We start from the raw sequence: 25,989 nt of genomic DNA on the forward strand, positions 1-25,989 counted from the left end.
TGCTTTTTTGGTTTTTCGAATTGCGTACCTATCGATAGAAATTTACATAGGTACTTCAATGTAATTTGAGATTTAATCAGTTGTTGCTGTTAATATTATAATTAGTAGAGTAATAACTTAAAATCATCAGCTTTTAACACTTAGTACTAACAACAAAAAAATACCGATAATACGTGTTTAATCCGACGCAGCTGCATAGCTTATACCTGAGTTCCCTAATGGCAGTGACGTCCCTAGATAAAATGCCGCCCCTAAGCAGCGCCAAAATGCCGCCTCATTTGTTCATACATTATTTTTATCATCCTTTCATGAGTCCAATATCTAAGAAATGCGTTGTATGGATACATTACTAACCAAATATCAGAGTAATTTTATTATTCGCAAATCTGCACGTGTCGTTTCTGGTCACCAAGGACGTCGAATAACAACGGAAGTAAACTAGATATCGAAGACTAGCGAACCCGACAAAACCAGTGAGCTGATTTTTTTTTAATGGAAAGATATTTTCGTTGTTACTAAGTTAAGGTACTTACATATTTCTATATATTCCAAATGATTTTCCTCGATTTGCCGCCCTTCGAGTAACTGCCGCCCCCAAGCGACGCTCAACCTGCCTACCCCCACGGGACGTCACTGCCTAATGGAATACCTGGAATATCTATCTACTATTTTTTTATATCTTTATTTTAATATCTACTTATTTCTTCATTTGTGTATCCAAAAATATATAATACTTAAGTAGGTATTAGGTATGTAAAAATTAAAATTAAAACCTCGGAGTAGAATAAAATAACATAATAATATTAATGCAGTAATGTAATTATTAAAAAACAAGCATTCCCAACAATTGACCAATCAGTAGGTCCTACTGAAAAAATGAAATGAAAAATATCAGCACTCGATCAAACTACTCGCTAACTTACCTGGACAAATCTGTTGCTGGAAAGCAACTTGTTAATTCTGTCGTGGAAAAGACTTCTTGTGAAGGCAAAGCGATGATAGAAAATTGAAGGGGAAGTAAAAGAAATACGGGCTTAAAAGGACGGCAATTATACAAAGGTGTGGACCGTATTTTTTTTAAACATCTTACATTCAAAAAAATGTTAGTCGATGAATCTTTCGTGAACGATAGACAATTTGACGGTTTACTGCTTATCGTTTTTATGCCATAGTGTAATGGTTTTTCTTAGTTTTTTTTTTGGGCATCCTGTGTTTATGTATGTTGTTACCTACCTGCTGTTTATGCTTTATAAATATATCTTGTGATTTATGCAACGTAACACCTTGTTCATTTATTACATTTACTTGGAGACGGTGTATTTGCTGACAGCCTTTGTTCCTTACGAGCTCTCCTGGCAGTAGGAGCCTGACGGCGGTCTGGACCTCCCTGCTGGAGATACTGAAGAGTCGTGATAATATTGTGTATATTTTGACTGCTTCTTTATAATATAAGTATAGACATGTTTATGATTTATATTATAGGTATTAGAAGCGTCCGCTGATTTTTTCACGTAGGGATGTTGAAAAGACATAACTGGACCTTAGTAAAAAGAAGAGACTGATGTCGATATGACATATTTTCCAGTACAAGCGATTGTTTAATGCCTTTCAAACTTGTTGATTGATAGTTTTAATTATATGTACTAAAGATTATTTTTTTATTAGATACAAGTAAATTGTTTGAAAAAGACTAAAAAATATACTTAGCAATTTTTGAACATTTTAAAGTATTTTTCAACACTTAACTCTATATGAGCAAATTTTGATATATTATTTTACCGAGGTCCAGATTTATACCTTGTATTTGCTACAAATTATATGGTTGTGATGAAGTCGTGCACGCCTGCCCGAGTACCTTATGTCTTTATTGTACTTATTCTCGATTATATTATATTATTATGTCTTAGTTTTACTATTAAATTTTCAAAGTATTTCCAGCTTTTGCCATCCATATTCGTCTAGTCACTTAAGGTTCACAACCAGACTTCAATCTGGGCAGATTGGATTCACGGTATCTTCGTTTTAAGATGAATCCAAATAACGATTATCCTCCTTAAACCCTTTCCAGAATTCCAATTGCTCGCATTTCTTGGGCGACGTCATCCAACAATTTGGAGCTTTTCGAATCAAAAACTTTTCAGGTGGTCTGTCCAGCGTCGGGAGATTTTGATATTTTTGACCTTAGATTATGTTAGGTTCCCAAAATTCCTACACTCTATCAGGATCTTTTATTCGAAAATTAGAAGACCATTTTCAGACTTGTCGTTTAACCTAACATTCTGATCCATATGTGAGAACTGGCCGCAACATTGTTCAAATGTAACGATTATTAATCAAACTGATAGGTGGTAAAACTCTTGTCTTTACAACTATTTTAAAACCAAAGAAGCAAATCTTTCTTGTGCTATGTATAGGTAATAAATTATTTATGATGATAAATTATGATTTGCCAAAAATCGTCAAAATTTACTGTTTCAATTTTTAGGATTAGTCATTTTATGATGGTTTTGAAAAGCCCAGAAATAGCCGAAACATCTGTTAAGGCGAATTCTTTGCCTCAATTTACGATCAAATGTGACTTCAACGCCATCTAAAGGCATCTACAGGCATCTACCATGAATTTCTAAAAATGTGTTACTAAAAACTTTGGTCAATTCTAACCAGATGGCAGTAAGTTACCATAATATGTTGCAAGTATTATTAATTTGCCAGATGAAAAAAATCGCTAGACAAAAATTCATTTACATATTATAAGAATATATTCTACTATAATATTATTATATATATATACCTATTCAAATAATTATATTTTTTTTTAAATAAGTACAATATTTTATTATATCGTATTGACATTTTTATGATTTAAAAGAAAAGTTTTAAATCAATTTATACTTGCCAACTTCTTTTTTCATTTTGAATAGAAATTTAGAATACAAAAGGCCAATATAGGGCCAAAGGAATGAAAATATGGAAGAGAAGTATTAGTCTATTGACAAATTTTTTATTTTTATTTTATAAAGTAAAATATACTATATGCACATACCAGGTCACACTGCAGATGAATATTACCTACTCTATAAACTTAGGGAAGGTAAAGAAAACAACTTGTTCATAGGAGTGGTCAATTTTAATAGAACATTACACAATAAAAATAATACAAAAACCTTATAAATATGATAATTAAATATATTTACACTTAAAATTAGTTAAAATTATGAAATAAAACCCTAAATATGTACTTTAAAATTGCTTTGAGCTGCATCCTATACTGTGTGATACAGCTCAAAGCAAAATTGTGTGCACACGTATATATTGCATTTTATGCAAATATACCTGGTGCGGCACTTGCATCCAGGGTATCTGCACACGGATGCTGAATGGTGGCCAACGCTGTCCAAACATACCTCAGCGATCGGTTGGGGGACAACCGTTCTCCTGCGAGCTGGTGGCTCTGTGTCTACCTGCGATGTCGACATGTTTCTTGGCCGACCTCGTGCTGGCAGTGTTAAAATGTTGGCTACCCGATCTTCATACCGAATAATAGCTTTCGCTAATCTGATTCAGTACGACAACAGTCCCATAATATCCTTTCGGGGTACATTTTCTAGTTTACAATTCCGCATATACATTAGCCAACAGTTTACCACCGCCAAGTCCACAAAGTGGTTAAAAACCCTCACAGGCCATTTGCATGTCTTCATCGCAGTCCTGTAATAAGTAATTATCCGATCGCAAAGATCAATGCCACCCATCGGCGAGCTTCAAACTAGTGAAAAAACGATCAGTATAGACAATGCAGGAGGATTGGGGGGAGTCCGGCAGAGTAACTTGACCACACTTGCGCCCAGACCAAACTGCTTCATATCTCCATCTGATACCGTTCCCTTCCCTACATATATGTGAAAATCTATCACTAATCCATCTCTGGCCGCGAGAACAAAATTTTTAAGGCCTACAGGATTTGGCTTGTTAAGCACAAATTGCCTGTGTCTACAGCGGCCAGTGAACGGCATCATTTGCTCATCGATGGAGTTATGAGCAGGTCTGGGCAAAGTATGGCATTTTTCTCAATTTATGGCTTTTTTATGGCAATCTTCCAATGTTTATCTGTGCAGCCCGTGCGGTCAGCAGTGTTATCTGCAAAATGAAAGTGATTCCGCAGTTCGAAGTACCCGTCTCTGGGCATTGCTTGATTAATGATTGGAATGCTTAGATCATAACACCAGTACATTCGAGTCTGCGGAAACCTTAATGTACCCATCATAATTTGGATGACGGTGAATACGAATTTCGAATTCGTATTCACCGACCACAAGTCCCTTTTTTGTGCTGAATATAAATTTGTCTGCTCAGCTATTTTTTCGAAGAGAGCGAGGTTGAAGTATTCGAAAAAGGAGCTGAGTACATTGGCAGCAACATGCCCTCTCGCCAACAAATCTTCCTCCAATTCCGGACCAGCATTCGGCATACTGAAACAATAGGAAAAAATATTATTACATAATCCATATTTCCTCATTAATTCAAGTATTTAGCAGTAAAAATACAAATAATGATGGGCAATAATATGTATTGATTGAAGTTTACTATTCAAACCATCAACTCCTCATTCGAGACAATCGCTACATCATGTGTACAAGATGTAATGAATTCTTGTTTTTATGCCAAAGCATGAATGAATCTAATGTATGACTGGATGGTATATAAAACCAATAAATATATTATTAAGAAAATTGTAAACCTACCATTTTGTGAGCCAGGGAAGAACCCTGGATTGTGATGTCGAAGGTTGTAAATGTCGAATGTAAATGTCGTCGCTGTTGTCGGACTCGTAACCGTCGCCGACTTCGCAGTCACTGTCGTCCAATATTTCGTCGAGTTCATCAGTATTAAAAGATTTATCTATATGTAAACAAAAAAACATATCCTCATTATATTCATATACTCGTGTTAAACTTATCACTGTAGATAACGTTTTCAATTTACGATTATGTTGTATTAAAAACACGGACACGTGTTTGAAAGCACATAAAATATTTGATTTTCTACAATCATATTATGCGAATGAAAGAAATTCACTATCTATTAGATAATTTACAAAACGTACAAGATATGCTCGATGACATTTGTCATAAACATAACCTCAAACTGACGTAAAGTATTTATAATTTTACGAAAACGATGAGTATACGCCTAAAATAATATATATTGATGATAAATGCATGATGGTGATTGAAAATACAGTATATGTAACTCTTTTAAATAATTTTTGAATGTTTGTTTGACAATCAAAACTGCGTGACATAGTTTGTCATTTTGATGTACGATAATAATATTATTTATTATACACTGAAAAGTTTACTTACTTGACAAAAATGTTACTGATGAGAAGTATCTTATCTATGCTGATGAGTCGATTCCTTCCTGTTTTCAAACAATATAATAATGGCAAACCCGATATTCGATGTCTGTGTATTCGATCGAGAGCACGAATGCTACCATATGTTAAAATGCGAGATTTGTTTATTTTGTTGATTATTTTTATCATAAATAATGATAAAAAACAGTTTTAATTTAAGCAAATACTAATTGCAAATAATTCGCAGTTTCAAATTTTGAATATAGGCAGGTTCCTACGTATATTAAGTAAATATTGTAATTTTAATTATAAAGTTATTTTTATTCATATGGCAATTTCGCGTCGAAGTTTTACCACAAACTGATCCTAGCGAAAATGAAGCAGAAAAATGTTATTTTGTCTTGTCTATGTGTGAGTTTCATTTTCAATGTCATGTTGTTGCATGTGTGTGTATTTTGTATATGTGTATTGTTTCGAAATAGTTCCACGGTGGCAGCACCGGACAGCTAAACATCGGTTGAATTTGGGCAATTATTATTGTTTCGATTTCTATCGATTCGTTAATATACAAAAATACAAGATTAAATTCAAATTACTGCCGTAAAAATTAATAAATAATATTTTTAATAGAAACGCTAAGCGTTTTTCGCGATAAATTGCGTCTAAGCCGAGGTTTTTCGATTTTAATTGCGTGCTTTCTAACCTCTAAATCGATGTTTTTTAAATTTGAAAAACAAGATATAAGGATATAATAAATTCCAATTTTCGTTTAGCGTTTCCCTGGGTAATAGATTTACGTACATTTTTATCGTAATTTTGATAATAAATCTTATGTCATTCATTCTTACCACCCGATAGAAATGTACCGAATTTGACACGTATTTTTGGTATATAGAACTCCATGATACTTCTTAATTTTTTATTTTATTTTTCTCATTACTTTTGAATATATATTTACCGATTAATAAACTTTTCTAGCTATTTTTCGATAACAACTTTACCTAGAGACATCACCTTAACATAGATAACTCAAAACAAATTTTGTAGAATTAACAAAAAAAATGTTTCAAAAGCATTTACCATTGGGTATTTACTTAATTATTTTTCAGTAAAACTAAACAATACTAAAGATAATGTTCCTGGTATTCATTTATTAATCCCAAGTAAATTATTTAGAAAAAAAAATCCGCCATCTCATTAAGGCAATCTCGAACATTTAATTATAACTACGATCATCCTTTTTAGAAGCAAAGCCTTGTAATATCCTGTATAAGCATTTCAGAAATTTCTAGCCCGGAGCGGTACGCAAAAAGGATCTTGCAATTAAATAATACTACGCCGAATATCTTGAGAAAAAAAACCCTCCGGAAACTTTTTGCCCTATCCGAGTTGCTATTAAAAGTCCTTTGGTCTTTTTGATGTCTAGGACGCCATCGTGCTTTTGATCTGGTTTCGGGCGTTTTGGCCCTAAAAACACCCAAAAATATTGCGTAATTCGCTACAATGTTTCCGGACGAATTAGTTCACAAAATTTAAGGGTGCTCGGAATAGTAGCAGGGTTGCAGTTTAAATTTACTTTCACTTCGTCTGCCGTATGTATACATACGGCTTTCTTCACAAACAGTCTAAACCTAAACGATATTAGGTAATATACATAATATCGTGTTTCCAAAGCCAAACGGCGTAAATGAAAATTTCCAAAGTTACTAACTAGAGGAATTTGCAAATAATAATTTATTTTTATTGTTTTCGTTATTCTGTGTAAACAAGCAGGAACAAAATATAAAGACGGATATATCGTGGGTTGCTGCCAAAAGTTAGTAAGTCGATAATTTAGGTATTTAGAGTTTACAACGGATTATGTGTGTATATCTAAATATGTGTGATTGAAACAAAGCTTCAAGGTCATCCGGTATAGAACAACCACATAAAGCACAAATAAATTATTAGTATTATACCTGATTTTAGAGGGCAAGTCAACCTTCAAATTGCAATATTACTCCATAACATAATTTCGAGACTTAACAATTTTTGGCAGTAACCCCACATTATATTCTATTTTTTATACTATCAACCTTCTATCAACGCTTGTATTCTACTTATTAAATTTGGAGAGTCTGTCTGTTTGTCCGTTTGTATTTGTTCGGCTGTAACTCATATTTATATAATATAACAACAGACCGATATTGATTAAATCTACACACGCTATATAGTATATACCTACTGCATTCTTAGCACCCTTCCGGTGTCGAATAACGCACTTGCTACAATTAATCACTGGTAGAAAGAGTGGTTCTATAGCAGTTATGTATAGATGAGGTGTGGGCAGAGTGGCGTGCGCCTATATCCAACCGTTGTCGATTTCAAATCTGTCTCTTACTTCGTTTTGTATATCTGACCATATGTTACTCGGGTTATCGCTAATTTTAAATTAGAACATTCGAAACAAGTGAAATGAATTTTCCTTTCAGATGAATGAAATACATGTATTTGTACTGTTACATTTGGGTATTCCTAGTTATTGAGTAATGGAATAGTACAAAACTCAAATCCATTAGAACTAATTGGAAAGCAAATGCTCATAAGTATTATGAGTCAATGACATTGAGCTACTTTACGAGCTGCTTGTTGGCGAATTTACAATCTGCCTCTAAAGTCGCCCAGTGTCATCATCGAACAAGCTAACAAGCAGATTGTAAACAATCTACCGAGAAAGGTTGAAAGCCGGTCAACTTTACACGCAGGCGTGTGGGCTCTACTGCGTCTGCGCAGTAGAGCGTAGTAGCGACCTCCCGGTAAAAAAACGAACCACGTTCTGTCACAACAGTCGCTAGCAAGTTGGCTTATAGGCGAATGAAAAGTTTTGTGTGTCATCATCACAATCGTAGTAGCTGAATGGCCCACTTTTAAATTCGCCAACAAACAGCTTGTAAAGAAGCTCAATGTCATTGACGCATTACGTTTTATAATGTAGGTACTCTTTCTGTGTGAGTAGAAATCGGTTTCCAATTTATTTTAAAAATAGTAAAAATACATACCAGATCCTACGTTTATACTAATTCTTAAAATGAATTAGTTATATTGGCATGTACTTTAATTTGTGATTCTCTTCGATTTTGATATGTTCAAAATGTTAATGTTTTTACTTTTATAGTCGTTATTTAATTTTACTTCTGTCACGTGTGGAGGCAACATATAATATTAATTTTGTAAAGTAACTGATTATTAAAGAGTATTCCAATGTATACTTAATCAGAATTAAGGTAAATCTCGTGTCACGATGATGGATTTAAAAATTGAAATAATTGCGAATTCAATCGAATGACGTAAAATAAATTGGTTCGGTGTCATGTAGACAATGTATGTATGTAGGTCGTTGGTAAACCGATTAATTCCACGTACAATCTACCACGTGCAGCCGGTTTGCACGCGAACAATGTTATTTTATATAATGTCATATGAAAACTCTGTAAAGTAGTAGGAACAATCAAAATCATTAATAGAAATACTACTTACGACTAAAACATAATATAAATTAGATAATTGTAGTTGCGAATTTAGTCTGTATTAGGCGATTATTTTGGTATATAGGTCGAATCTACACAGCTTACCTCCACCCTTCTCTAGTACTAACCATATCTCGTAGGTTTCAACTTTCCATGTTTAGCGTCACTATCTTCATGAATATTTTACATTATTTTGTTAGTGGCAAAAAAACTAAAATATCTCATTGAGAACACAAAATAAATGTGTGTATAGGTATATCTATTATTCTTTAATTTAATGGTACTTAAATCATAACGAATTTCACACAATATTTTTTTGACCATCTCTGATCCTAATAAGATCTTGAGCCTCCGCAGAGTAGAAGTTTGTATTAACAGTTTTTTTTATGTGAAATTGATGTTGACCTCTTGCTCAACTTATTAGGACCATACTCTGACTAAACACAAATTGAAAAACAATATGTGTATTTGCCAGACCCAGTATTCGAATCTGGGACCCACGGTGTTTTGTCTTGAGAAATATCTAGGTAAATACCAACGTGAGGCGTCATATTGCCAACGTGAAGATCTCTTCACAGTTTTCTATTAGTTTTTTGTTACTTACTATTTTTTTTTAATTTTTACCTCTGCGTGCTCCTCTCTCTCTCACGGATAGATAGATACTCTTTACGAAAGCCATCTAAATTCAGTTAAAAGACATTTGATTGCATGGCGCCCTTAGTCTTGGGTAACTGCTCCTGAGCCACTCACAGTAAAAAAAAAAAAAAATGCTGCTTCACAACAAACGTAAGATCCCGTGGTCGCCCGATTGAGGCTGGTGCGATGCGGGACTGTAAGGTTTAGTGGGGTCTTGACTTCAATGTGCGTAACGATTGTTAGCTATTTGTACGAACAATATTACAATGTATTATTTTTTAAGTTACAACAGCTCCAAAAATCTTTTCAAGAGACTCGACGTTTACTTAGACTTTAGAGGTAATGATTTAACTTCAGGTGACAAAATCGTTCAATAAACCAAATACTAATTCATATTAAATTAGTATGAAATCCGATAGGGAACCAACCCTCCCCCCATTGTTTATGAATAATAAGTAAAAGGCAGGATTAACAGTCATATGTACCTATGACAAATAGGTTACCTATATGTACTCATAGGAGTCATATGTACGATTCATTATATATTTCGGAAATTGAAATAAAACCAATCAGTCTACCATGTTGAACTGTGCCATGTAGCACATTATATCCGAACAAAGTTTACGTATGCTCCAAAAATACCTGCCAGATAATCCACCACCTGTATGTAATGAAGTTCATTTGCGAACTTTTCAGCATGGCTTTCATTTTCAACAAATTCACATCCGTTTCCGAAAAGAGTGAAGTGAAGTTAGGCACACTGGGGAGGTTTGTAGCAGTGTTTCCGGTCGAATTAGCCTCCGGGGCCGGATGGAGTTACAACTGCGCCCCTCTCCGAGAGGGACGAGTGTTTCGGTCGGGGAGAACGGCAGAGTTGTGGGCCGGCTGTGAGATTTTTTGGCCCGTCGCCAAGGTCAGACGTCGTACAATTTCGAAGCATCTAATTAATCGGATGCTTTGAATACATTTATTTGGCCATTAAAGACCAAACAAATTTGTTTTCGGTCCAAACCGATGTCTTTAAAAATGCCAAATAAGAGTAGGGTTTCCTTTATAACACACGTTTCTCTTTTTAACAAAATAAAAAGAAGACATTCAATTGGGCTGTAAATTTTTATCGATTTCTCTATTAGTAAGATTCGTTCAAAACAGCGAGTCTTATGCCGGGTCCACACTGGCAACATGTCGCCGGCAACCTTGTTAAATTTTACGATAAGTATGATAATTATCGTAAAATTTAACGAGGTTGCCGGCGACATTTGCCAGTGTGGACCCGGCATTAAGCGCGAACCAAATTGAGGTGATGCCGCTACGGGAAAAAGTGTGTAATGTCGTTTTTCTTGGTGTTTAAAATGTTATCAGACTGGTGCTCCCATCCCGTAGCATATTTTGAACCTTTAAACGAACATTGTCAGTTGCCAAAATCTGCCGAAATCATTAAAACAACAATGAGGTCACCTCACGTTGAACTGCACTGCATCAACACCTACATGACGTTTTGAACGTTTTTATCATATTCCACATGCCTACACTTTTCGAATGTCATGTCAAAATCACGTTTTTTTTTGTTTTTAACGGTTGGCACTATGTATTTTCGATAAGAATATTGTCTATTATCTATGGTCTGCAGGCTGGGTTCTGTTCAAAATATTATCTATGCATGTCATACCGCAAGTATTTTACGTACGCACACGTAGAAACTGTTAAAATTAATTAAAATTAGCATTACTAATTAATAATAATTCAATTTACTAATACATTATAGTAGGCACTCTTCATCAGTGTCATTCTTCAGTGAATTAACAGAGATGGTGATCGTTCAAAATATTCTGCAAAATTACGAAACCATAGAATAAATTTGTCGCCGCGACAGCGTGACAGTAGGCGAGATGCACCATGACATGCACCTCAATTTGATTCGCCTTTATTCGCCAAAGTAGTACATATTCTAATCAACTTTTAGGTATAGTGCGATTTTTATATTCTGTCCGATAGAAAAATAATATTTTTAACGGTAATGTTGCTGAGGTGTTCCAAATTATGCAGGTACTTATATTCAATAAAGAATCCTACATTCTTAAAGTTGCTGTATTAGTCATTGAAATCAGTTTAATTAAATTACATTACCTATTAGATACTACATCACAAAATATAATATTATTAATAGTAAAAAATAAAAAAGTTATGGCATAATATTCCCTAACTTAGTACCTGTTCTAGGAATGGTCAACAAAAGCTTTTGTATATACGGGCCTCGGATGATGGCTAATCCTGATTCCTCCCTGATCACCCCCTCAGGTCCTCTCATCATGTCCACGGAAATCACTCAGAGGGACTTAATAATACTTCGTCATATTAATATTTTTTTATTTATGTCTATCCCGGAGCGACATTATCACAAATTTGCTGATTATTTCGTTGCAAAACAATGTAAAATTATTTATTTTAATACTTTTAATTGAAGCTTTCCACTCAAGTTTACTAAATTTCAATAAACATACCTAATAGTGTTTACAATTAATATTGGGCATGTACAATGATTCTAATGATAAACTTCTAGACTACAATTACAAGTTACAACCACTGGTAGAAACCTCACCTACAAGTCTCTTTTTTGTGACTTCTTTGTGTGTGTTTTCTTTCTCTTGCGAGGGTAATGTAAATCTCATGATGTGAACGTTTTGAATTTAGATTTGTTATGTCCACAATGTTTTGTTTTTTTTTTAAATAAAAAATGAATAACACGACCGCATTAAGTAATGTTCTATTTACCCAATAATTTGTGATATTGTTTCATTCCTGCGGGAGTCAGTGGGTTCCAGACTCGAAGACCCCCCCCCCGTGTGCGCACATATTGCTAAGTAGATATAGCCCTCACACGGCAAGCATAAGACGTGTATTCTAACCCCACTATATCCACTATTTTAAAATAAATGTGATTCTGATGTTTTTCCATATTATAAAATTAAAAATACAAGAATTTGATTTAATGTTGGTATATCAAGATCTTTCAAACAATAATTACGGCGTAATTTTCTTTATCTATAATTATCATAAATTTAATAAATAGGTAGATAAAAAAAAGTTATTTTCTATTAGCTATTAGGGTAATATAACAGCAGATAGGTAATACGTTATAATATTATGAACCTTTTAAATAATTCCGGCAGATGCCATCAGCTATTACGTAATATTGATCTTAATTTAAATTAGAAATTAGCCGTGACGTTTTTTATCGATGTAATTTGAAATAGTGGGCCGCGAGCTCCCCCAGGGCAGGTCAGGCCGCTATTGAAATGGCATGATTGATAACTTTATACATAGGATAATACGGCAGTATAAACACACTACTTAATCAATATTCAATCAGTTTTGAAATAATTTATATAATCGAATACCCAGTGAAATTTTATTATTAGCGTAATTTAAAATAATTACATGGCCATCGTTTGTGTAATGTTTGTAATTATTTCTAAACATTTTTGAGAAGTGTTTCAAAATTAGATCGGAGTTCAATACATTTGGAGATTTTTATTGTAATATGATGGCTATTTCATTTACATATCTTCTTTCTGGCGCTACAACCTTGGTTTTGGCCTCCTCCTGCATCTGCCTCCATCCAGGTCTATCCATAGCTGCTTCCCTTCAGCTTAGGACGCCCAAGGTCTTTAAATCTAACTCAACACTGCTCCTTCATCTTGTACGAATTCGACTAAGACAAGTATTCGTTAGCCTTTCGGCTTCCCGAATGTCAGTTTTTTTATTTCTATTCTAGTTATACCTACTGACTAAAATTAACAGTATTTCTACTCACTGTACTTTTATATAGGGTACCCGGTTTGGGAAGACTATACACAAAATATACGGCGTGATTAGTCAATGCGTTTAAAATTTCATTGATTATTAAATGATATTATCTAAAATAATATTGAATTCACAGTTGGTCCGCTTCATTTTTTTTTTAATTTATAATTTCGCGCGGTTTTGTGACAAGCAATCTTTGGCTGAATACCAATAGATGCCTCGCCCGACCATATGAACCTTTTTGCGACAATCTACAGCGAATAATGCTCCAATAATATCTGACGTGTGGAATGTGGATCCACTATAATAGCTAGAAAGTGTATATTATTAAAAGAATATAAAGTACCCCATTTTTGCTGTCTAATATAGGAATTTTTAGCAACACTGTCCGCAATTAAATTGCTGTTTTTGTAAAAATCGTCAGAAAAAAGTCATTCTGCTGTATCTCAAAACTATTATTATCATTTACCCCTCTACATGGAAATCACAACTGATGCTCTTTATCCGTTGCGAACGTATCCGATAATGAGTTCCACTTCTCTACCTATCCATAAATCGAATGTCTTTTGGGAGATAACATATGGTATTATAACATAGTATTGAACCTACTTTGCACACATATAAGTTGGTGGTTTGTGTATTAATGTATTGAGTGCATATCCCGGCGAAGGTAAAAGCGTGGGTCGAAACCTCCACTCTGATCAAATTTATGTCTGTCGAGTTTCGTGTACACATAAATGTTCGACTAAATGCAGAAATGTTTTTTTGAGATAAAACGGTATAAAATGCATTTAGCACCACATCACCTGTATAAACACTACGTGTGAATGTACTGGCAGGCAATGAGTTGTATTTTATACCACGAAACTGATTTCACAAAATAAATATGTAGGTACTTGTTTCACTTTGTACAGAAACTTTTTCGTATTCACATGATTTGAAATGAATCGACGGGCAGTGAACATAACAATTAATTAGTGACACATTCATAATTATTCACCTCGTGTAAACACTGTAGCTGGATTTCTGTTCTGATATAAGCATATCTAAATTTAATCAATGTAATGGTTTGAGTATATTATGGAAAGACACTATGTAGTTAGAAATGTAACGTTTATATAAGTATTGTTATTCTTTAGTGTCTGAATTGATAATATGGCCGTACCAACTAAAATGACTGCCTCTCATGTTCAATTCGAGTGCACCTGCCATGTATTTACGGTATATAACATAAATACATTGGTATCCACTTGCATATTATTGCACGTTGCAATAATGCTACAGATATGATGCTCCTGTCAATATTGTGTGCCTGTCAATTGCAGTGAGTGTAGCAAACTTTTACAAAAAGGAACGTTTCGTTTCACGTAATGATTCCAATGAGAATTCAAAAAAATATTGAAAAATTATACTTATGTCGTCATCATCATTATTCTCCATCGATCCACTGTTATGGTGCACAATATAATACGCTAGTCAAGCGGGTTTAAGACTGTGTGGTCCAATGACAGTAGTGCAGTGGAACAGTATTGCAGTAGTAAAAGTAGACGAACCATAAAAAACTCTCGCTTTGAGACAATCACATAATTGTATTCTGACCTGACCGGTAATTGAAACTGGAGTCTACGGATGTGAAACCAGTAGACTACGGGGGCCATTTCATCAGCTTGGCACTCAAATCTACCTACTTATCCTCCTACGTATGTCCTAAAATCCAACTTTCCTTGTCACGTTTCCTTATATTATAGATGCCTATAGCATTGTGGTCAATGCGCGCGGGCGCGAATCCCGAGACAGACGCAGGTTCAATTCCTGCAGGGTGTTTTTCTATTGGTTATATATTTCTCAGAAGTGTTTTCAAATTATGTATGTTCAATATATTTTGACGTTATTATTAATATTATCCAAAATATTTAATCACGCAACACATATTTTTTAAATCTGATAGTTGAAATCGGTCAGTTAGTGATTAGTTAAAAAAAAACTTCTAATCGGGTAGTATTTTCCCCCCAGTTAATTTGATGCCCTAGTGCCCTAGTCTACAAACATTAAATTTATTTTCTGATATTATTGACGTAGTTCGATTTAACTATCTTCGATGAGAAGTACCTACTTTTGAGTCGGTCAAATACGTTGGATATTATTTCATTCGACTTCGATACATTGTATCTATAAACCTATGGAAACTTAATTACGTGCAGAAATATAATCTCTACTGTTTTTATTAATGGTAATGAATTTTACTACACATTAAGCTATTTAAAACGGCCATAATATGCGGAGAATAGGTTATGATCGGAATCATCGAGTGAAACGATCTGTACGTGTGTGAGATTTGAGTAATTGCACTCGTGCACGCGATTGTGAACATATTATTATTTTCAATCATTTCGCGTTTAAACTTCGGTAGTTTTTCAATTATTTTAAGACAAAACGACTCGGCCCAGTAGCTTTTGTAGTATGTTGATTTAATTACTGAGTGGTTGATTTAAAACAGTGGCACTATCTTAACAAAGGCTTAAGTATTGAAATTAATAATTCTGACACAAGTATTATTACTCACGTACAATTAATACCTATAATATATGTAACTGTATTGCTTGGCCAGATTTATGTGTTTGATGATTGCTATTGATATTGCAAAATATTAAGTGGCTAGATTTGTTACCTACGAAATCCCGGGAATAAAAATAAAAGAATCCCGGGAATATTCGATTATTTTAAGACAAAACGACTCGGCCCAGTAGCTTTTGTAGCATGTTGATTTAATTACTAAGTGATTGATTTAAAACAGTGGCACTATCTTAACAAAGGCTTAAGTATTGAAATTAATAATTCTGACACAAGTATTATTACTCACGTACAATTAATACCTATAATATAATATGTAACTGTATTGCTTGGCCAGGTTTATGTGTTTGATGATTGCTATTGATATTGCAAAATATTAAGTGGCTAGATTTGTTACCTACGAAATCCCGGGAATAAAAATAAACGAATCCCGGGAATATTCGATACAAATTAAATACATACGATTCGTATTACAAATCGCGACCAGCTTCCACGACGATTTGAATGGCAATGAACTTTGTGGAATTGGAATGATGTGAATTTAATAAGATGTAATTCGGGTAATGCAGCATACTATTTTATCGACAGATGTACATTAGTACATTCATTATCTTGTGACAGTGGCGCACCCAGAGGGGGGGGCAAGGGGCCCGGGCACCCCCCAAATATAAAATTTATCAGAATTATTTTAAACATTGAAATTGAAAGCCAATAAACTACTTATACCTTGTGCTTAGACAAATAAAAACACGGCAAAAAAATGATTTGTAATTCCCAGCATCCTTTTTAGAAAAAATCTTAGATTTAGACACAAAAATTTCGAAACACTGATGTTGAGTTTTTTTAGAAACCCAATCTCTAATGGAACTGTCAAAAAATTCTCAGTGTCCACCCGAATTCCGGAGTGGTGTGGGTCATGGCTGGGAAGGGCTGACAGGGCTCTAGCCTGGGGGCCCGGGCTGTGGGGGGCCCGGCGTGTCGGGTTGACCAGATAAGTGAGATAAACACACATCATAAATTAGCTTTAATGGTAAAAAAATGTTGCCTGCGGCGCTATTATATTTAATGCCTTTGAAAATTTTAAATTATATAATTGTGCAATATATTTTCTGATTCGACAGTTCCATTATTAAAGTAGATGTATAAAAAATCGCTAATAATTCACTGTATAAGTAGGTACCCTTAATTTGAACTAAAACACAATTTGAAAAACGTTAATGTAGTGTTTCACACTGCCTTTAATCTTAGTGGTAGGTAGGGGGGGGAGCCAAATATCCTAGCCTGAGGGCCCGTTTCAGGATATGGGGACCATGGTATAGGTACACCGAGTGCAATAGACAAAAGACAGATAAACGATAAATTAGGCTGTGAAGAAGAAAAAGTGCCTATGGGACTAATTTACATTCTCCTACTTGGGCCCCCCCCCAATATTAAATCCTGGGTGCGCCACTGTCTTGTGACATCTACTATATTTTGTTACGTTGTTGATAAATCCTAGTGTGTCTATTAATTTTTGTCGCATGTGCCGTGGTACGAGAGGAATGAAATAATTTTTAATCAACGTCCGATCCCAAGAAGTTCGTATAGGCATCCACATAGTGTAGGTTCAAATAATATTATAGTATATACCCACTATAAATGTAATAAGTATATTATATGAGACATATGTTTATTCATTCCAATGATAGAAGGCAACAACGTAACACACAGGTAGTAAGCAGAGTATACGCTTCATAACTTTTCACTCCGGCTCTAGGATGAAAATGATGTAATAAATTCTAAAAATATATTTTTACATAATATATATCGACGTGCCCTAGAAAAACCATGATAAGTCTGAAAATAGCGTTTTAAGTTTTATTAGCTTTTTATAATATCATATTTTTTGTGCATGTCCTGTAAAAATTTCAGGTCTCTAGCATAAAAATTGACAAAGTTAGGTTTTCGACAATGGTGCTCTATATCTACATATCGCATCGACCAAATTTGTGTTCACATAAATATCCGAGGAGTATAGTCATATATCAATAAAAAAAGTGTACTGCGTTTTATTTTACGAGTAAGAAGGTTGTTATACTTGCAATAACAGTCTTTAACGGAGATCCTAATATACGCCATGGTTTATATTGACGTATCACATTAGTTTTGAAAAATATATTGGTTTATCTTCGGAAAATATTGGAATTTGCAGTAGGTAAATGCAGTTTTAGTTAAAAAGCTACTCACTAGTCACTAGTACTAGTGTTTTATTATCAAAATATTATATTATTGAATATAAAACAAACAAAATAGAAAAGAATTATTTTGTACTAATATAGGTAGGTACTTTTACTATACTAGGACACAGTAATAATGTTTAAATATTGATTATTCATTATATTGATTCATCAGCCAATTTCAATCCACCGCAAAATAAAGACCTCCACAAGCTTTCTTCGACTATTTTCGGTTAATTACTCTTCTACTTAGATACCCAAAAAACAATGTTGTAGGTAATGTTTAAGTTTGAAATTGTTATATTATTTGATATTAAACAAATATCCAATAGAAAACGATATGGATATATCATTATAATAATTCACTGTTTCAATTATTTAGATGAGTAAAAAAAGTATGTAATTATAAATAAACTTAATTTAAATAAATACCCAGCAGAAAACGACATATTTTAATTAAATATTATTACCTATCACTAGAAAACAAATTTTTTTGCAATTAAAAATGTACCCACCTAAAATATCCGATCATGTCCGATCATAATGAGGCCCCCCACAGATTGGAGAACAGGTTTTGTTTTTACGAGAAATGGATGTCAGCCACTTGCTCAACCTATTAGGTACGTACTCTGACTCCGACCACAAATTGAAAAACAATTTGTATCTATTGTCTAAGATTTGTATCTATTTTTCAGACCCATGATTCAAACTCGGAACCCACGATGTTATAGGCCGATGCTTATACCTATAATATTATGTTTTAACTTCAAAAAATTATTTTATTTTCGGTACAGTATGACACATTTTGATTAAATTAGTCTTGTACATCGATAATAACAACTAGGCAGTATTTTCATGTTTAAATTACAAAATATTTTATTATTTAAAAGGAAGGACTTATCTAGCTAGCAAATACAAGAGAGTTTATTTTATTATTCTCTTAGTAAAATTCTTACTAATTACGGAATAATATTTATGACTTAAGAAAGTGAAAAAAATCATTTTTATTACTCTTTCAAATGGTGAGAATTTCCGAAAGGCTTACTAATTGATTTGTACACATTGGGACCAACTTAAGCTCATTGTAAAACTTAAATACGTCCGACGTGTTAATTTTATGTTTGCAATAATATAAAAGGGTATATATTATTATTACTTTGTACATTGAATGTTTCTCGAAAACGAGCTCTGTGGATTATAAATTATTATTACATGTCGGTCACCTAAAAGAAAAGATTAGCCGGGTTTTTTGAAAACTTATTTTATCTATTATTTTCAATAGAATTTTACCGAAAAACGTGTATAATAGTCAGTTTATGAATCATTTATTGTTGTCTAGAATCTAGGTAAATAATATGTATGAGATGGGAGTAACATATTGTGGTATCCCCGGTAGGTATAATATCAAACAAAATATCAATTGGTTTTGAAAAATCTAGTACCTACTCTCATATATACTTACCTCGTATTAATTTATTGAATATGATTGTTTTAAAATATGAAAACTAGCATAAATAGTAATTACTATTTTTTATCTAAGTTAAATCGGTCGGAGTTATATAGATCGATCAAAATAGTAAGTTAAATAAAGTGCTATGAATGATAATTGATATTAAACTATGTTTTTTTGAGAAAGTATTTAATAAAACTCTACGTAATTGATTAGATTAGATAACAGTATAATGTATCATTTAAAGAAAATACTAGTTAAAAGCCAACCGTTTAGAAAAATGCAGATTCGTACCACGATTATTTAAATTTTAAACTAAATATTACAATGTTGGGGAGGTACATATTTATTTTATCTTTCCAAATAAATTATTGCAATCATGACGCCTCGTATTAATTAACATAACTGAGTTCAATTAAGACGTACTTATACTGATGTTTCATGATTTATGTTGACAATTAAATATAATTCAACTATGTTTACTAATCGATAATTAAACTCATATCAACAATAAACATTAGAAAAACAAAACGAAAGTTAATATGATCACTGTATCAGTATTTATAAGCTTTTAATTACAATTTTACAAGATCAATTACAGAAAGATATTATGTTGCAAAAATTGAATTGAAAAAAGTGAATAGAAGGTAGGTACTGAAAAGGTTATCACATCACTCTTGCTACAGCAGAACTACATAATGTTGTATCAATGTTATTTTAGATAGGTAATTACCTAATCGTGATTATAGAATGTGTATGTAATACAAGCCTAGTATAAATTTTATATGAATTTAACTTCTGCTGATGAACATTTTAATAATTTGATAACTAAAGTGAATTCAGCTGTCTTTAAATAATAATTATTAGGTTATAAATAACACTTTCCTTAGGTTTATTAGTATTAAAATTTTTGAAACTAATAAACCTACTTAAATATATTTTTTCCAACATTTCGATGCTTTGGTAGGTACATTTGTGCCAAATTGTTATGTATAATATTATATTCCACTAGTTATTTAATATTTTTGTATTTTTGTATTGAAAAATAATAATTATGTGTGTTCTAAAGTGATAATTACTAATTTAATTCACTCAGTATATCCTTTATGTAAACCATTAACGAACTTATAATGATTTATTTAATGAAATATATTATCTCTCTGGTTTCGATAATTTTACTGAATATTAATTAAATTAAAATTGTTCTAGCGATATACACGACCATTAACATTACATTGTTTTTTTCTATCTATTCTATATTTTTAATAAAAAATTTGTTACGAAGTAGGTATAAAAAATAGATATTTATTGATGGTGTAGTAAGTAGTGTTATGTACTAATTTCCTCATAACTTCTTTATTATTCCATTATAAACATTTTTCCTGAATGTTTAATATTTCGTAATGTACATATTCTGATTATTTATAAAAATATCAATAATAATTTGCAAAAAAACATAAAAAGTCATACTTAAATACATTTAAATTATAAAAACTCCGTATAAAAATATATATATATCAATATGTCCCTATATCCCTTGTTAAGATTTTATAGACACGCTGTACTATTTCGAGTTAAATATTGCGCAATGTCAATTTTTCCGTAAAAGAGCGTTATAACTATAGTTGTAATTAATAAAATCGTATGGAGTAAGAAAAATGCGACGTAAAATAAGGTTTCTATCTCAGAATATGAATGTGTTATGCGGAGTCAGTAATCTATTTCGTCCGCGCAAAAGCATGTTGAATCGAGTCAAAATATAAAGTGCGTAATATTATTCCAAATAAAAACGATTTTTGGACATTATCTCAGCTGTTAATTAATGAATCACCATTAAATTTTGATAGGAATATAGACCATAAAATGCTCTATCTGATTTACTTAAATAAGATAAGAAAAAACTTACTCATTTTATATGATGAATTTAATAGCGTAAATATTTTAGTTTTTTCGCTCTCCTGAACATTTATGATTTTAGACTTATCATGGTTTTTCCTGGGGCCGTCGATATATTATGTATTTATTTATTTATTACTGCATGTATATAATACAAGTGAATATCATTTGATCTAATTTTATGCCAGGTAATCAGCCAAAGAGGCGAATCAGTGTAGTAAAAAGTGCAAAGTTAATAAACGTATACCTACTCTAGCTCTAGCTCTAGCACATCGTGGTATGAAAAAGTTCATTTTGGATGGATAACGGGGCAGACAAGAGTATGCGACATGATACAATTCGCCAAACGAAATGGTAATGGGCTAGACATATCGTTAGATAAATGCGGCATACGGTGATTACCAAGGGGCACTAAATGACCACAGTTACGCCCTAAACACTCTGGGTCGATGAGGTAATAAAATTCAGTGGATGTACGTGGTAGCAAAAAACTAGGGACAGAGAAGAGTTGAACGAGCCAAGGAGGAGTTAATCCAGCTGTGGATTGACTACCGCTGATGATGATACAAAAGATTATAGTATTTTGTTTCGATTTCCTCATAGATGACGCATTATTATTGCAATAAGCATTATAGATAGATCGATGGCTTTAATCCAAATTTCTCAGTACGGAATCTTGATCGACAAAAATTTAATTAATTATATAAGTACGAGGTATAAAACACGTTTTGACAGACATTAATTTCGTACAAAAGAATCCTTCATGCCTAAATTATTTTATTTATAAAATGTACAAGATTATTATCGATGAAAAATCTAGAGTTTACAATATTTTATTAGAGACCAAAGTACAAAGGAGTAAATGTTATTGGTCACAGCACAGGTAGTATCGAGACGCAACAAAAAATGAAGAAGTTTAGACGTGACAATTTCACGGCGGCCATACAGAAAACAATTTACCTCTCTACCCTGCCATTACGTGAGCAATACAAAATTTCATCTCAGGCAATTTAAGGCGATTGTAAATTGTATGTAAACAATGATTTGACAAAATAATACCTGTTCACCTCTTCTGATATCCTGATTCCTGATACACAATTCAATAACACAATAATGATAATATAACTTTTCTTTGGGGATTTATAAAGTCTTCATGTACGAGATATTTGTGTGGATCACACTAGTGTACCTAATAGAAACCTATGTGTTTCTATAACGTGAAACAACTTTATTTTATAACAAACCAATTTAGACAGGCTATATTCAAATACACTACATTTTGACGGAGGGTTTTGAATGTGTGAATGTCCTACGAAAATTAACCACGCATTATAGACGTTCAAAAGTGTGTGTGTTACAACTTTCAATACACCGATATTAAATGAGCGTCAATGCATAAACTGAGAGCAGGTAGTTGTCAGTATTCGACGTATGACGTATTCTTGACACGTGTTTAAGTTTATCCCGTATTATTCCGCACTCGAGATCGGTTGCATGATCACATTATTTCTGAGTTCCCTGGGAATAATAGAAGCATTCAATGTATGACTTTAATAAAGTATTCAAGGTCTAGGAATCCAGGGAGCATGGTACATAATATTCTAGCATGTATCTACATATTTGTAAAGTTTAAGAACTAAGTGGCAAACGTTATTTTTATAATAGACAAATTGAGGCGATTGTAAAATATTTATGTAAATAATGATTTGACAAAATACTTATTACCGGTCTAATTGTAAATTCAATTATAAAACACCTAATATGGACATTAAAAATCATTAATAATGGTTTCAACATGCGTCTAAATTTAATATCGAATATATGAAATCACTAAGTATTGAACATTATACTTACTAAATTATAAATTTAAAAGACTATGAGAAATTTGTTACTGACTTGACAAAGGTTGACTGGCCTTTAACTCCGAGATCAACACCGTGGTGACATAAACTGATCCACGATGGGCGTCGAAATGTAATCAATATTATGCATTATTAAATATAAAAAAGTAAGACCTTCGAAGTACCGAAGAACTCACACAATTATTTTGCCGTATCCACGACTCAGGCAGCACGAAGGGGTCTTCGTCTTTTGTTAATTTCATCATGTAAATCGAGGATACCATGTTAAGCATAGAATATTTTATTTGGTAACATTGTGTGTAAAGAAGTTTTATTTCTATGATAATATCCGAAGTTCCAAGAAAACGCTATTATTTAACCAAACAGTGAAGGAAATTTCCCCACATTTAAAATACGTGTATTGTCTAACTGTATCCATCGCATTGAATTATCACCACACAATCAAAACTGATCCGTTATCTTTGAACGACTTTGATCAAAAAAAAGCAATCAGGTACATATTGCGCGTGTATTTACTTTGGTCGGGCCGCTTTTAACAGTTTGTCAGTCGGGAGCATTGTGATGGCTGAGCTGTAAACCTTTGTTGAATAAATATGCACCTTCATCCTTCTCGTATCACTTCGATTTGTGCAGTTCTTACACAATCGTCCGTCCCGTTAAGCTGGCATATCTCCACGCGCCATTTTTGCGCAAAAAATCCATTTACGTACATGCTTGTGTGATGTTGTATCATGCATTATTCTATTCAGGCCCCGAAATCGATCAAGGCACTTTTATTTTTTACTAGTTGCGTCTGTCGGAGATTATTATCGGATCGGATCGGGCTAGTCCTCAAATTTGTTACGCACGAATCAGTTTTTGTTGAATATCAACTAACTAATTTTAAACTTTACAAACACTGGAGCTAGAACTGTAAAAAGACATAAACCATCAGCGAGATAGCAGGATTTTTCTTTGAATTGAAACTGCAATGTACCTACCCTCATTTTTTTCTCACTTGCTGCGCAAAATAAAACATATCTGCGCGGCAAAATTTTAACTGTTTTTTTTCGCCTAAACTTATGGAAGTGGAAAAAAATTGACCGGTTTAAAAATTTCATATAAACTCTGAGGAACGATTCTCGTGATATGTAACTGTTTCATAAACAAATGTCATATTATAACAATTTTAAACTTCCTTCAGCAATTTTGTTAGAAAGAGCCCAGAAGATTCTACATTTTTGATTTTTTTCCACTCTGGAGGTGAGGCCCATATGATCAGGAAACTCAGAAATAATGGGAACTGAAATACATAACGGGTAAGGCGATAGCAGGTAACCGACTCGATAAGTATACCTATATAATATTTTGCTCACAGTGAAAAGATTGCGGACGCTTGGTTACTTACTATATCGTTTTATTAACGAAGAGAACGAACTGTTCATGTCTATATTATAATGTGCTTAGTTTACGTTTCTTATTTGACAGCTTCTGTCAGGAACTTTGAAAAAACCCCGTCACGTAGGTTAGGTACCTACATACTTTAACTCTGAATTTTGATTGCCAGATGCGATTTTTTATAATATGATAGGTACTAACCTACCTGTCACTCTTTTCCATATGTAGATCACTGTTTAATAGATCTTGGAGATTTAAGAACATCAAAATGTTAGATTAATTTTCATTGATAGGTAGTAAGTGGGTATATCAGTCTCCATATTCTTTCCGTGTCGAATTCTGAACGAAGTTCTTCGTTTTAATCTGCATCTTGTTAATTCCGCTCTGTGCTTTGGTCGAAAACACAGATTTGTCAGCCACTCATTTTCTTTCTTATTTTATTTTGCCCTCTTTCTTCTCCATATATGTTTTTTTTTTTAAATTAAATAACCATGTCCTTACTTTTTCGTACAAAGTGGTTATTAGTAATTTTTAACAATCACAAACACCCAGGCTTTGAGAAAAACACATAAATATTGTGTCCTCACCGGGAATCGAACCCAGAACTCTCGAGCGGAAGGCCAGCGCCTTACCCACTGCACCACGAGAGCCGCCTATCCTCTCAATATATGGTTGTAAACTGAACAGGCAGTACCTAGATCTAATACTAGATTTGGTATTTCAAATAATAATGTTGCCAAAGAATTCAGAGTTTTCGTTTGATAACTACTGCCGAACAAGATCTTCTTGGCTATGTGTTAAAACTGTGGACTAAGAAGCTCCTCCTATTTAGTCGACGACAGCGATTTTTGGATTCTGCCTAAATCTTCTTGTTGGACAGTATGAATAAGATTATAAGAAAAACTGTTTTTTTTTTTTAATTATTTACATTAATAATACACACTATTGATAATGTAACATTCTTTATTAATTAAACTAAATCATAATATACCTATTATAGTACTTTTTCAACATAGTTTTATAATCAAGACTCATTTCGTACGCTTCATTCGGACATTATCAACTGAATCATGAATTGAATTCATCACTTCAAGAGTCCCATTAAAGCAGACTAAACCTATCTTGTGTTTTATTTTAATTAATAAAAATTAATGTCTTTCTAGGTACCTACATATTAATCTTTCGTAATAAATTACAAATAATTGACCTGAATGAGACCTGTGGGAGACTCTCTTGCTGCTGTTAAAACTTAGCACTTATTGCAACAATTACAAACATCTTATTGTAATTGTTACAATATGTGCTAATACTTTGA

At 33.1% G+C, this 25,989-nt stretch overlaps 2 protein-coding genes across 4 annotated transcripts in view; one reads left to right on the forward strand and one right to left on the reverse strand.

Moving 5' to 3' along the window:
- LOC147070983 (uncharacterized) overlaps positions 1–25,989 on the forward strand; it is a 944,473-nt gene that overhangs the window by 24,791 nt on the left and 893,693 nt on the right. The window lies entirely within an intron of this gene.
- Positions 3,198–5,448, reverse strand: LOC147070984 (uncharacterized). Of its 2 annotated transcripts, XR_015070896.1 has the most exons (3): positions 5,364–5,448; positions 4,743–4,899; positions 3,198–4,469 (listed from the first exon to the last, which is right to left on the reverse strand). XR_015070896.1 is itself a non-coding variant. In XM_085948984.1 (2 exons), the coding sequence occupies exons 1-2, from the start codon at positions 4,919–4,921 to the stop codon at positions 4,073–4,075; spliced, it is 576 nt and encodes a 191-aa protein (XP_085805110.1). In that variant the 5' UTR covers positions 4,922–5,343; the 3' UTR covers positions 3,198–4,072. The 2 variants fall into 2 exon arrangements, 1 of the variants encoding a protein (XP_085805110.1); XM_085948984.1 differs by lacking the exon at positions 5,364–5,448 and having other exon boundaries at positions 4,743–5,343.

Source organism: Rhyacophila brunnea, unplaced genomic scaffold (genome assembly GCF_057557595.1).
Source record: "Rhyacophila brunnea isolate RB1 unplaced genomic scaffold, BYU_Rbru_1.0 scaffold_21, whole genome shotgun sequence".
Classification (NCBI taxonomy): Eukaryota; Metazoa; Arthropoda; class Insecta; order Trichoptera; family Rhyacophilidae; genus Rhyacophila; species Rhyacophila brunnea.